The 13,462-nt window shown below is 38.0% G+C and overlaps 2 protein-coding genes across 2 annotated transcripts; one reads left to right on the forward strand and one right to left on the reverse strand.

Annotated features, from left to right (window-relative positions):
• The first annotated feature begins 740 nt into the window (after positions 1-740).
• Positions 741-6,756, forward strand: LOC111608327. The gene is made up of 3 exons (XM_023331705.1): positions 741-882; positions 1,692-1,840; positions 3,646-6,756. Exons 1-3 carry the CDS (start codon positions 877-879, stop codon positions 6,236-6,238), a joined length of 2,748 nt encoding a protein of 915 aa, XP_023187473.1. The 5' UTR covers positions 741-876; the 3' UTR covers positions 6,239-6,756.
• A 136-nt stretch (positions 6,757-6,892) lies between these two features.
• On the reverse strand, positions 6,893-12,979 carry LOC111608328. The gene is made up of 7 exons (XM_023331706.1): positions 12,910-12,979; positions 11,703-11,825; positions 11,484-11,600; positions 11,337-11,393; positions 11,072-11,236; positions 10,625-10,738; positions 6,893-9,629 (listed from the first exon to the last, which is right to left on the reverse strand). The coding sequence occupies exons 2-7, from the start codon at positions 11,823-11,825 to the stop codon at positions 9,582-9,584; spliced, it is 624 nt and encodes a 207-aa protein (XP_023187474.1). The 5' UTR covers positions 12,910-12,979; the 3' UTR covers positions 6,893-9,581.
• Between the last annotated feature and the right edge of the window lie 483 nt (positions 12,980-13,462).

The following is a 13,462-nucleotide window of genomic DNA, read 5'->3' on the forward strand; positions in this document are numbered from 1 at the left end:
ACAAGACACACTATTTAGATGTGTCACAATGCAATGCAGCTCAGTGTACTGCAGTAGTATTTCCATTGCACAGTTGTCAGGGAAAATGCACTGCAGGCCTGTGGATAGCAGGAGGTGTGGCTGTAACATTAGAGTGGGGGAGGGATTAAAAGCCGCGACCAGCACGTGGTCAAAGGGTGGAGAAATGGCTTTGTATGGGGTTGTCAACAAAAACGTCAGCTGAAGGGAAACCGGCTCGTGACACTGGAGAAGCTTCTGTGTGCAGAAGTGAACTAGATAGAAATCGTCCTAAGAATCGCCAGTGCTATCTAAGGTGGCCGAACTTGCAAAATACAGAATAAGATCTTAGGAAAGAATGTGAAATAAGTAGATTTGATCTTTGCAACAAATACTAAAAAATAATCACAGGATATTCTATGACTCACCTTTGACCTCAATCCAACACAAACAGGTTTAATATTTCTGGGTTTGAGCTCTTTTTGGGGCACTATGATTCAAATATAGACAAAATGACCCTAAAGAGCCACCATATATCTATATAGTTTAAATAAAAAGGACGTCCTGCAGTGCTTTTGTGGTGCAAGCAGGAAAACTGGTTCTACTTGCTCCAGTTCTGTGGCTGCTTCCCTGCAGGATGGTGTCAGCCCCTCTCTATAACAGGACATGGAGAGCTTGACATCACAGGCCAGCACTCCTTATAAGCACCTGAGCATCCACGTCATGGCTCACCCCAATATGAAAAGCGTGTGATTGTTTTCCACATGAGACCCAGTGCAGATAAAGTAGGGTGGGACTATATAGCCGCAATGAAGACTCTTTTCTCACTTTAACCGAAAGCAAGGCAGACAGTGATTGTTGTCCGTCTTCCGGTATATCATGAAGGTAAGGATTTTTAATTTTGAAATTCACTTTTAACCAGTCTGTACTGCTACTAGGTCTTCACTAATATCTTGCATGTAAAAGTTATGAAAGCTTTGGTTTGCATAATGCTGGAGTTTAACACTTTTATTTAATGTGGTTATTTTACTCTCTAACTACACCTGCTTATTTGTGCTTATTGGCTGAGAGTCTTACTTCATTATCAAGAATGACTAACAAATTGTGTGAACATTGAAGCGTGTGAGAGATATCGCTTTTATCCACCCAAATTATTGGAGAAAAATAGAGCACTAATTAATGTATTGTTAAAAACAGATTTATCATGCAAGTTTCCCCTTTCTACATGGTTTCATGTTACTTTTTTACTTTTAAAAGATCTAAATATGCTGGCTGACTATTTTCATAGCTCATCCATTGATTTCTGTGACTTGCAAATAAGAATCATTTGGTGACATATTTCACTTTTACTGAGCCACTGGCATTTTTCAGATAACATTATGCACCAACTCTTGACCGATATTATTGCTCACCGAAACTTTAGTCTTTCCCTTTATTTTTAACTTCTGGAGCTTTAGGTTTTCAGATCACCCATCACATTCATGTTCAGGTGCATAGAAGACATAATCTTGCAATATAACATCTATTGATAAGTAATGATACTTACAGTTTTCATTGTATTTTTTTCATTATTATATGAAGAACAATTTACACATAATAATATAGATGTTGATTTGTTAATTCTACACAGCTGCAATGATAATGATTTTCTCTCATCAATATAGTGATGGTACTGAAATCTGTTTTTCTTCAAGCCTTTTCTTCAGGCGACATCGTCTCCACAGGACGTCACCCATGCAGCATCACTGCTGGCATATCTGAACCATCAGAGAGATCAAGGCATATTCTGTGACTGTGTGCTCAGGCAGGGGCAGAACTCAGATCAGCTTTACCATGCACACAGGTGAGCATCGTATTACTATACACAAATACAGCAATATTTTCAAAAGGCCAAAAATATTCAGAGATATCTGTCAAAAGATTATGAAAGAGTAAACGCCCCTTACAGATGTTTTTTGTTTTAGATTTTTTTTTGGTTGCACTTAAATGTTTCAGATCATCACACCAATTGCAAGACCAGAGGAAGAAAACAAAGCAGTTTTCAAAGGATAGAGTGAGAGAGAGAGAATACTATCCTGTCACCCAGGTCCTGTTTGACAAAGTCACACCTCTCTAAGCATAATAATTGCTTATGCCACCATTTGCAGCAATAACAATTTATGGCATTACTTTTTATAAACATGAAGAATTTGTAACAGTGAGAATTGGGTCTTTTACTTCACTGTGGAGGAATTTTGTCCCACTCGTCTTTTTTGTTTGTTTTTCAGCCAAATTTAAAGATTTTTGATAATGAACAGTCAGTTTCAGCTCATTCATTACGCCGCTGCGACTGAATCATTCTGGCCTTTGACTTTGACTAGAACATTTCAAAACCCTTTATTGTTTGTCTTTTCCCTCAAGCCATTGAGAAGTGGGGTTGGTGTTATGCTTTATATGATTGTTGTGCTGCAAAACCCGAGTAGTTTTGAACTCAATACCACAAACTGACTTTTCTAGTAGAAAATCCTTGCAGAATTTATGGTTCCATCAATTAAGGCACCATGAGGGGTTTTGGTAGTCCAGAAGTAGCATATCAACTCCAGACAACCGGATTACCACCATCAAGTTGAACTGTCAGTGAGCTTCAGATTATAATCTGGCTTTATTTGTGAGATTCCATATAAATTGGTAGGCCACCGGTAGCAAGGTTTTCCATAGTTACATACTTGCTTCATTTGTGGATAATAGCTGTCATTGTGATAAGATCCAACACCTTAAAGAACCTTTACAGACATCTAGGTCTCAAGGAATGTGTTTCTTTTTCTTTTTAAAATTTCTTTAGATGGAGTAGAGGATAATATGTTGGTTTTGAGATGTTTTTGTCTACTTTGTGTTCTTGCAGAGATTCTATTTAATTGATTGCTTCATTTATTTTCAGAATTCATATTGAAAAATACTTTTTTAATCCCAGAAATCACATTTTGTTGTGATTTCTGCGTTTTTCATTTTTGCTTTAGATGATGATAGCTTTCGGAAGAAAGGATCCTGTAACGGTCTGTATTACAGTCTCTGACTGAAGACACTCTGGTTTTATAGCAGTCTCATGAAAAGGATGCTCAGGGTTGTCCATAATTTTCTTAATTTAATGAAGACTCTTGTGCACAATAATCATAATAATGATTATGATTATATATATTATGATCATAATAATGATTATTGTGCACCAGCCTTCTTTATCGGCCTTTATAAATCCATTGCTCTGTTGTTGCTACCCAAACAGATGATGGCAGAGATATTCTCCACAACAGATTTGCACAATATATGCAGCATCTTGTTACTGAACACATAGACTGTTACTTCTACTTGCCTGGCTATAATTAGGCATCTTCTTGGCTTGTAAATTAAATTCAGCTTTCCTAAAACATGACTTATCACAACTGATTCATGATTTAACAATTGGCACTTCTATTTCTTCTGTGCCCTTAGTGAATGTAATCATGGTTGAAAAATGGCTTTTTGTATTTAATCAGGGTCTCATATTAAGAGTTGTTTGATGATCTGAAAATTATTTTAAATATATTCAAACACTTTGTGATAAAAATGCAAAGCTAGATGGGGGCAAATACATCTTTACAGCACTAAGCTAACTTTGACTCTTTGCTCTGCAAGGTGTATCCTGGCAGCCTCCAGCCCAGTGTTGGCATCCATTCTGTCCTCTTCTGGTGCCCTGGTGGAACTACATGATCCAAGTCTCTCGGACTCTGTGCTACCTTCCCTTTTGGACTACATTTACACTGGGGTTCTTCCACACCCTCTCAGCAAACAGGAATATTACAGACTGCTCTCTGCTGCCTGCCAAATGCAGATGAAAGAACTGCAGGATGCTCTGAGAGCTAACTGGCTGCAGATCCAAGGGAATGCTAAGGATGGTAAAAATCCTCCTGTTATAGTTGAAATGTACTCATTTAAAGAGACAGAAGATTCTTATAAAATTGATTTTGAGACCTTCAAACACCTTCCATCATCAACCACAACATATAATTTTCAAAGCCATGAAACAACCAGACAGCCATTACCTAATGAGATGTTTCAAGAACCCTGGATCACTCCAGGAAGCACCGATGCCAGTCCTGAAAATGATGAAAGAAAAATAAAAAATCAATATGTAAATGGTCACACAAGAACTGATTTAGCTTCTTTAAATGATTTAAATACTTTCAGTATTCTTGGAAGTATTGACAAAGACATTGCAGGTGACCGCAGACAGGTAACATCGCTGACCCAACGGGAAACGTTGAGGTCCAAAGATGACAAAGCTCAGATGCATAACTTACCTGGAGTAGATGTGCATCATTCACCAAACTTTGTAAAACCAGACATGAGACAGAGAACCCCAGAGGAAGACCTACTCGGAAAATCTAAGGAAAGAAAGAGTTGCTCTTCATCTCCGTCATCATCGCCACCCCCATGCTCTGAGGCGGTGCCTGTCATTTGTCACAGTAGCAGAGCGGCTGTCCTGCAGCAGTCAGAAGTCTCTGTGTGGCCTCACAATCAAGCATCTGAGTCTTTTGTCCAGCCTCCCTCCAAAATCGCCCACTTCTCACTCTCATTAGGCATAGGCAATGACAACACTGTTGAAGCAATTACCACTGAGTGCAAAGATCAAAATGGAGTACAAAGTCAGGACCCCAGAAGCACTATAAGGCACACTAGCTGTGCTACTGACCACAAGGTGGACAAGGATTACAACAGCAACAATTTGCATCTATTTAAATTCAGTGACACCTGCAAGAATGCATCAAATAATATGAACAATAACAATCAGACTGCCCATCTGGATTCTCTGCAAAGTCACACAGAATACTATGGAGAGTATCTGGTCCAGAATAATGTCTCAAGAAGAGATTTAAAGCACCAAATTGAACGGGATTATGATCCTGTTCCCTCCAAAAATCAACACTTTGATTGTTTTCAATGTCAGAGAACATTGTTGACAACTTCAACACAAGATCAATCGAAACACCAGGGAGCTGCAGTTTCACTTCTCATGGAGGTTGAAGATACAGGAAGTGCTTCTCAGTGCGAAGAATGTCTTGAGGTGGAAGTGAAAAGGGGACACCATTACTCCAGTGTGTGTCTTGATGTAACAGATATAAAGAAAAATCACTGTAAGACATCTGGACCTATAACAGACTGGTACACAAACATCCACAAAGATGACAAAAGCGGAAAGGATATGTCTAACAAAATTAGTAGCACACAAACCAAATTCAGATTTATAACATCACTATCTGGATTGACTAATGTCACTGACAGTTTCTCTGCTTCTAAATGTGACAAAGTGCTGGAAAGTAGAGAAAACCCATCCCCTGAAAACACGGAGCCATGTTGCTTTTTATCAGCACCCCTGGACCACAACTTGTCTGGCACTACAAGATGCTCTGGTCAGCCAAATCATTGGCATCTTCCTCATCAGGGTGAACCATGTGACGATGCATCACTTCAAGATTCAAATCACAAACCCTTGAAGCCTGGCTTGTCTCCTGACTCAGATGAGTTAGGTGAAGAGGTTAATACTCCTTTTTCAGGTAAAAGATCACTGAGTCAACACTTTTTTATAGAGTTAGAAGACCAGCCGGATATAAACACCAAACATGATGAGCTACCTGTGTCCTGTCAACAGTTTGTTGTAATGGATACAGCTGCAATCCTGAGTCACGATGATACACAAGCAAATCAGGACTCCTCTGTAGCCAGAGCTGAGAGGTTAGATGAGGCTGTTGGACAGAGAGACATCAAAGAAGGAAACCCATTTGATATAAAACCATCCCAAACAGGAGATTGCATCACACAAAACATTGGTGTGATGGAGGTTTCCACACCTGAAGAGCATGAAACTAAGAGCGGCTCCACTATAGTTTGCTCACCTCTTTGTGAACCAGACTGTGATCGAGCCTCAAAGCCATCAACTGTATCTGTCTGCATACCTTCCACCTTTCCAGCCAGCATGCCAACAGATAGGTCAGCTCATCTGTCATCTCCCAATCACCAGCCTTTCCAGTGCTCTTTGTGTGATCGCTCCTTCAGCCAGAGAGGTTCTCTGAACAGACATGTGCGGAGCCACCTTGGCGTACGGCCCTTCCCCTGCCCCTGCTGCCCAATGACCTTCTCACGCCAATATCGTGTCACAGAGCACATGCGTGTTCATCAGCGATCTGCCCTTGGAAATGGCTTACAAAAGTCCTCTGTTATAAAGGATTAAAGGTCGCAAAACTAGAATTGATTAACATTTTTACAGTAAATTAGAATGGTAAGAAGGAAAATTGATAACTTATTTGTGGATGATGGACTCCTGTCAGATTGTGAAGGTTTTGACTTTTCTCAGTTTGTGGCATTCTTTGGAATCCAGTGTAAAAATGTAGCAGCAAAGGCATTTTTAGCCACTTTTTATTGTGATCTTCCCCAGCAGCTGATGAAGAATAAATCTGTCCTGTTGCATTTTTAATTTATATTTCTACTATTACAATTATTTTTGGCAGCTATTTTCCTTTGAAGTCCTCTGACATCCATAAGAATGCATTTGTTACCTGACATGGAACTGCAGAGAGATGTTGTAAGCCATTACATGTAGAACAGATGCTGGGAAATTGGCAGCTTCAAATTTTTATTTTCCTGATCCTAAACTAAAGCTACCAATTCAGCAGCAATGTTTGTTTCTGCAGTGTGTTTAAGACTTTAATGTTCTCATGAGATAACAAAATATGCCTACAAAGTGTTCCTAGCTTCCCCATTCATGAAGAACATAAAAGTTGCTTCCACTTCGCAAAATTTTGTGGCTATTACCAGAAAGTTTTTTGTTTTGTTTTGTTTTTTTTGCACAGCAATTGCTTCAAAATCTAAGAAATGACATGGCGGCTTAGTCAAGTAACAGTTTTAGCATTTTATTTTAGATTTTCACACAGATGTTTGTATGTATGCAGCTGAATCCATATAAAAGACTATGTTAACAAACATACAATGTTAATTTAGCACAAACAAGGTGATGCTTATTAGCTCAAAATCCAAGTCAGTGTAGAATATGAACTGACTCATGATGCATCTTGCAGTCTGTTTCATGTCTTGGGATATTTCTCCCTTAAAAAAAAAACATAAAAGGAAAACTTCAGATCGTGTTGTTTTTGGGGAGTGGAGAAAGGAGTGTTGCTTAAAAACAAGTTTATTCCTGCACCTTCTGCCAGTACCCTTCTGTTTATCTTCTGGTTCCCTACCTGCCTTATTTCTGAAGCACATACAGAAACCTATGTAGTCATGATCAGTTACTGACATGCATAAATAAAATTGTCTCAAGGAATAGCTTTATAGACCCCCTGGAAACCTCAAAGGAGAATTGATCATGGCCATTTTCTGATTTCTTGAAAGAAAAATTTAAAGAAAGTAGAGGGAGTTTAAAACCTCTAAGATTTATCCTTTTTTTCTTCGGCACATACTGGAAATTTAAAGGTATTCCCAGGATACCTCGGAATTTCACAGGAAAGACCAAGTGAGCCCTTTGTCTGTCCTGGAGTCTCCTCCCAGTGGGAAGTGCCTAGAAGAGCTCCAAAGGAGAGATAAGGTGGTAGCTAATTCTTGAAATTACAAATCTATTCCTAGGAGCTCTACTGTGATCTATTAGTCCATTTTACTGAGAAATATGTGATAAAGTCTTTTTATGCATTCTGTTTCTGTTAGTCCAGTGTGATGCATATCTCTGCATTTGTGCTGCTGGTTTGCTGTGAAACGTCACCTAAAGAAACAAAAGAGTCTTGAGTACAATCCAGAATTTCCAGAATGTTCTGTCTTGTGTATGCCAAGTTTATTATAATAGGTTTCTTCAAAGTTAACTTGTGGAATTACAATTTTTTTTATGATTTAAGTTTAAATAAAAAAAACTCACATACATGTAAAATGATAATGTTTCTACAAATGACCACAATATGAACAATGCCCCACTGACCTTTTATCCTACTTTGAGGCATTCCACTTACGACTTAAAAAAACCCAACTTTTTAGATTTATTTGTTTTTTGGGGGGGAAGAGGATGAGGGTTGTTGTCCTATCCTACTGTTAAGGACAACACAAAATTTCATTTCATAACATTCTAAATTAAAGAAGCACATAATTAACTTCACAATGAAATGACTTTGAAAAGCATTGATTGGAATTATTAGCAGCTTTAAGAATAATAGTCTACCTGCCTGGTTTTCTTTCTGCAACTTTATTTCTTTTGATTGTTATAGGACTCATACTTCCCACTGTACTTGTATTCTATGCCATTCACTGAGTATCTGACCTTGTCTAGTTATAGGATTTTTTACAGACAACATGACTCAAGTCCTGAACTGTCAATAAAATGATGACACTTTCTGACATGGGAATGTGTTTACTTAGCATCTAGAACATCAGGTCGCAAAAATATGTCAACACCGGGTGCATTGTCATGACTACTATGACTAAGTATGCTTAAAGTTGTTGACTTTGGAGTTACAGATCTGAACATAATTCATGCCCATTGCCAAATCCAGATACGGCAACTTGATACTAAACATCTGGTTGAGGTTCCATTGACATTGGGAACAAGTATTTCTGAAGAAAATATTTGCATGCAGCAGTAACTGTTTATTAAGACCTAATTTCCCAAGAAATGTTACCAAATTAGTTTCGTGGTAGGATGGTATCTTTCTTCCCTGTGTCATCTGTTGTGAAACCTGTAGTGCATTGTAACATCTGAGGTTAGTAGCCACTTATATCCGTTTTTTTTCTAAGTATGTTGCATCATTGGAAACATATGGTTGCAATGATAACTGCTTGTTTGCATTTTTGTATATTTTGCAATTAATTGGAGGTACACTCTGGTGCAATAATATACATTTACACACTGAAACATTGTAAGGGTTACGCTGCAAACTGATGGGGTTCCCTGAACTTCCTATGTGACTTTGAAAAGTATGGCCTCATAATTTGAGGGTTTCAAAGAGACAGGGGTGCTTAAGCACAAAACTCCTTTTCATTTCACATAGCATCTCAGGTTCCTGAACATTTTCATAGATACAGCATAAAATCTTGAAACAAATCAGGTTACTAAACAGGAGAGCGAAACAATACTAATAAATAGTCACCGTAGCCGATGTATTATTTGTAAATGATCTATGAATTACAGATTAAGTTGTTACCACTTGGAAATAATAAGTACTATGCATTTTTCTGTGTCTTGTTCACAGTGCTGACATTGTCCACACAGATTGACTGTTGCAACCATTGGTTTAGCTGGTTCAGATGACACAAAAATAAGATGAAGTGAAAAGTCAACTCCAGTCTGCAGCTCGGTGCAGCAGTTTGCTACCACTGCTGAGTGGCAAAGCTCAGTGTTTTTATTTTGATGACAGTGGCTTACAGTTTCTGGCAGTAAGACCCAGGACTGGTCATACCACACATTAGTTGGATTATTTGTATTGTGTTGTTTCCAACTACAACTACTGTCACAGAGAGAGCGCAATATTTGAACATCTATTAATAGATGAGAGATTCTTTGCTGCCTGATTTGCAAAAGTTTGGACCTTCTTCACTTTTCATTCAACTGGCGCTTCAGCTGCCGTCGTCGTCATCACTACAATGGCCTAAACAGAAGAGAAAGAATGCTTGATTTAATGGAAATTAATGGTCTACCTATGTTTTTAGTAAGACAGACCCTTCTCAGGTCATACATTAAGTAAATGTAATCAGTGATCAAGTATTATATCATTATATCAGTGTCATAATCTGATTGTAATGCTTAATCGCCAAATAAAATCTGTCTGAAGGATGATTTTTTTTTCAGCCTTTAAACCAATTATACCACACATTTATAGAGGCAAAACATATTTTATCAGTTTACAATGATTAAAGTTTATTTAGGGATCATAACAAAACCACTGTGAACTGGAAGTTATTGCAATCAAAAACCTACTATATTAATCAACCCAAATTGTATTAATGCTTATGTAAAAAGGGGAACTAAAAGAAATTATGATTAATATCAAAATGCTAAATAGATTCTTTTCTATAAACTGTTTATTAAACCTGAAACACCAAATTGTTTAAATGGAAAACAAATATAATCAGAGTTCTACCTAAGCTGATTAAAAAATACACTTTTTTCAGAAACATAGACTAACTCCTTAGGAGTCTAGCAAAAGAACAAACATGACACAAAAAGAAATTTAACTCCAAGGAATAAACCTGAAAACAAATAATCAAAATACAAATGAAAGCCAATAGCACAAACACCTAAAATATTCAGATTTTGCAGATGCCAGTACATCTTAGTGTAGGATTAGGAGGTAGTTTTAGCTATTTCTAAAATTTCTAAAAAATATATACTTTGAAGAGACTTAGTGGAATATAGCTCAAATAAAGTGAAATATAAAATTTGACTTGTTTTGTGCACTACAGTGATCAACACATGCTCACACCTCGGCAAAATCCCTAACAGCCATGAGATGAAAGGCAAGACAGTTAAATGAGACAAAACAAAGACAAGCAGCAGCAGTACAGAATGCAATAGGGCAGCATTATGGAGCACTTAATTTAATTTGTTCACAGATCTGTCAAAGCTCTGTCTCAGTTGTTGTACCTGAGTCTTTGTTGAACGGAGAGCAGCTCCTGCCAGCACTGACATGGTGATAAAGATAATTGTACCAACGAAGCTGTACAACAAAAAGACTGCCTCCAAGGTCAGTCCCATAACCTAGAAAAACAAAGCAAAACGCTCAAAAATACATGTCAACACAAAAAACATTCATTCTTAAATAATGATAATAACAAAAATTGACAACAGACACATTTTGACTGAGCCTGACATTTATCCAAGACAGTTACTTAATCATACATGCAACTTTTGTTTGGGCTTTGTTTTAAAGAAACACAAAGCTAAACATTTGGACATAAACATCTGTAACTGTCCTCAAACTAAAAGACACAATGATAAATAAGAGATAATAAATTAGAATCTAGTGTAGATTTGGAGTTAAAATTTTAGAATAACAAGCAAGCAAAAACACATTTTGGAAACAATAATTACTTCTATATGAGACGTCCATGGTATTTCATTGGCAATGTCGGTATCATTGCTGTGTTCCTCATCACTACTATATGCATAGTAGATGTGGAAGTTAATGAGCATGACGAGAATTGTCCAAAAACCCCCGAGCGTCGACACAATGCTGAGAGCAAATGATATGGTTACCTGAGCACAGAAATGATGAACAAGGTAACAAAAACATCTAGTGCAAACTTCCTTAACAAGGAGGCTCAGCTAAGCCCACTGGTAATTTAGGAAAACTTACAGTTTTCTTGGTGGGTCTGTGCTGTGTCACAATATATAAAATCCCACAGATGGTGAGCTATAAGAGGCATGAGAGACAATTAGTCAATTGTAAAACCCGATGCTTACAGCTTCTTCAGAACAAGGTCGTTTTTAGAAAGCTACCAACCAATATTCCCATGCAAATCTCTGGAGGAATGACCATCCACATGTGGAGAATGTCGACGTCTGAGTGGGTGGCAATGGCAACAATCACAGAGGATGCCCCAATGACCAGCATAACCGTCTAAAAGAAATTCACACACACAACCTCTGAAGAGTGACTCTTTCAGTCATCTTCTACCAAAAAGTAATCTGAAGTGTGTGTGTGTGTGTGTGTTCTCCTTACCCCAATGACCTTGGGTTGACACCTTAGGAAGCGGTGTAAAGGCTTATTCCCTCCCAGTGTGAAATCCTGAGTGGTTTCATTATTCCCATCTGGTTCACTCACAGGGCAAAGTTCAACAGACATCTAGGGAGAATAAAATACATTAAAATGTGGCAGTCTGTCTGAAGTCTGTTTGAAAATATTCATCTATATTAGAGATCCATGCTGCAAAAAAAATTTACTTTTTATTATTTTCAGTAAAATAATAAAATAACATTTTGTCATAAAAAAAATATTGCTGTGGTTGGAGGGTGACGGTGGTAGAGTCCAGTAACAGAAGTCAATATTTTCACCAAATTCAAGTTGTAAGACAAGCAACTGAACTAGTACATACATTCCCATGGATCTTACTTTTTGCTTTTGCTTAAGTATAAAATTTGTGAAGTGTTGCTTCTCTTGAGTTTAATTTCTGGATATTCAACCCAACATGAGTAACTGCACTGATTGCAGAACAATCTCGTTTTAGCCGAACACTAATAAAGGTATTTATTTTAAAAAATATATTATTGAGAGTAGTAATTGGACATTTATTTGCAATAATTATTATTATAAATACCAGAATTTACATTTCTCTCTGTTTTAAATATAATTAAATGGCGTGATTAGTTCCTTTTTCTTTTTTGTTTCAAAACTTCTGTTTAACTCTTACATTTCTCGGACGCTTGCGTTTTACTTTTGCTTAATCTTACTTGAGTAGTTCATTTCTGGGTATTCTGCCCATCTCTGGCTGTAACAAAGGAAACTCCCACCAAGTTCTCATGCTCGTGTGATTACACTGCTGTGAGATTTTAACCACGTCCTAAAACATGACAGCTCGATCGCTCACACACACACACACACACGCACACACACACACACACACACACACACACACACGCACGCACGCACGCACGCACGCACGCACGCACGCACGCACGCACGCACGCACACACACACACACACACACACACACACACACACACACACAAAACGTTTCACCGCGCAAACTCGGCTTTTGACCGCAAGGATACATAATCCCTCCTATTCGGAAAAAAAATTTCTCTTACGGTAAAATAACGAACATAAACTAAGACTAGAAAATCAAACATGGGAAGCTGTCTACTTTGAAGGACAGAGTAGTCAACAGTTAGCTAAGTAAAGCTAAAACATAACAGGAGAAAAGCCAGACCGTGTGCAGATGTGGGCTCAGTGCTGCGGGTTGGACTTCTTGTTCCAAATCAGGATAACATCTGGAGTAGTTGTGTTACATCAATGGGCGGTCTGTGGCTCAGTCTGAACTCTGCACCCCGTGGTCGCCACTGTTTATCGTCCGGTAATTGTTGCCCGCATATTAAATGTCACCATGTTAGATGCCCCTTTGCATTAGTATTCATACCTCTCAAACCTTTTCTCCCTCTGATGTGGCTTATATACTGTATACACTCCATGTATACTTATATATGTACATATAAGTTTGATATATTTGTGTGTCTGTTGGTTCATTCTGTATCAAGTCAGTCAAGTTAGTTTAGAGCTTATTTCTGCAAAAATGCAGAACTAAAGGAGAAAGTGATGAAATAGTCTGTGAGAGTACAAAGCAACAAGAGACGATTTCCTGTTTTTGTAAAACTGATACATCTGTTCACTCTGGAGGTTCTCTACTCATGAGGCGTAAAGAAATGCTAATGCACACAAAAGTAGTGTGGGAAAGAAAAAGCACCAGAGGCGAGGGGCTTTAAAGA

The sequence above is a fragment of the Xiphophorus maculatus genome, chromosome 4, assembly GCF_002775205.1.
Source record: "Xiphophorus maculatus strain JP 163 A chromosome 4, X_maculatus-5.0-male, whole genome shotgun sequence".
NCBI classification, from domain to species: Eukaryota; Metazoa; Chordata; class Actinopteri; order Cyprinodontiformes; family Poeciliidae; genus Xiphophorus; species Xiphophorus maculatus.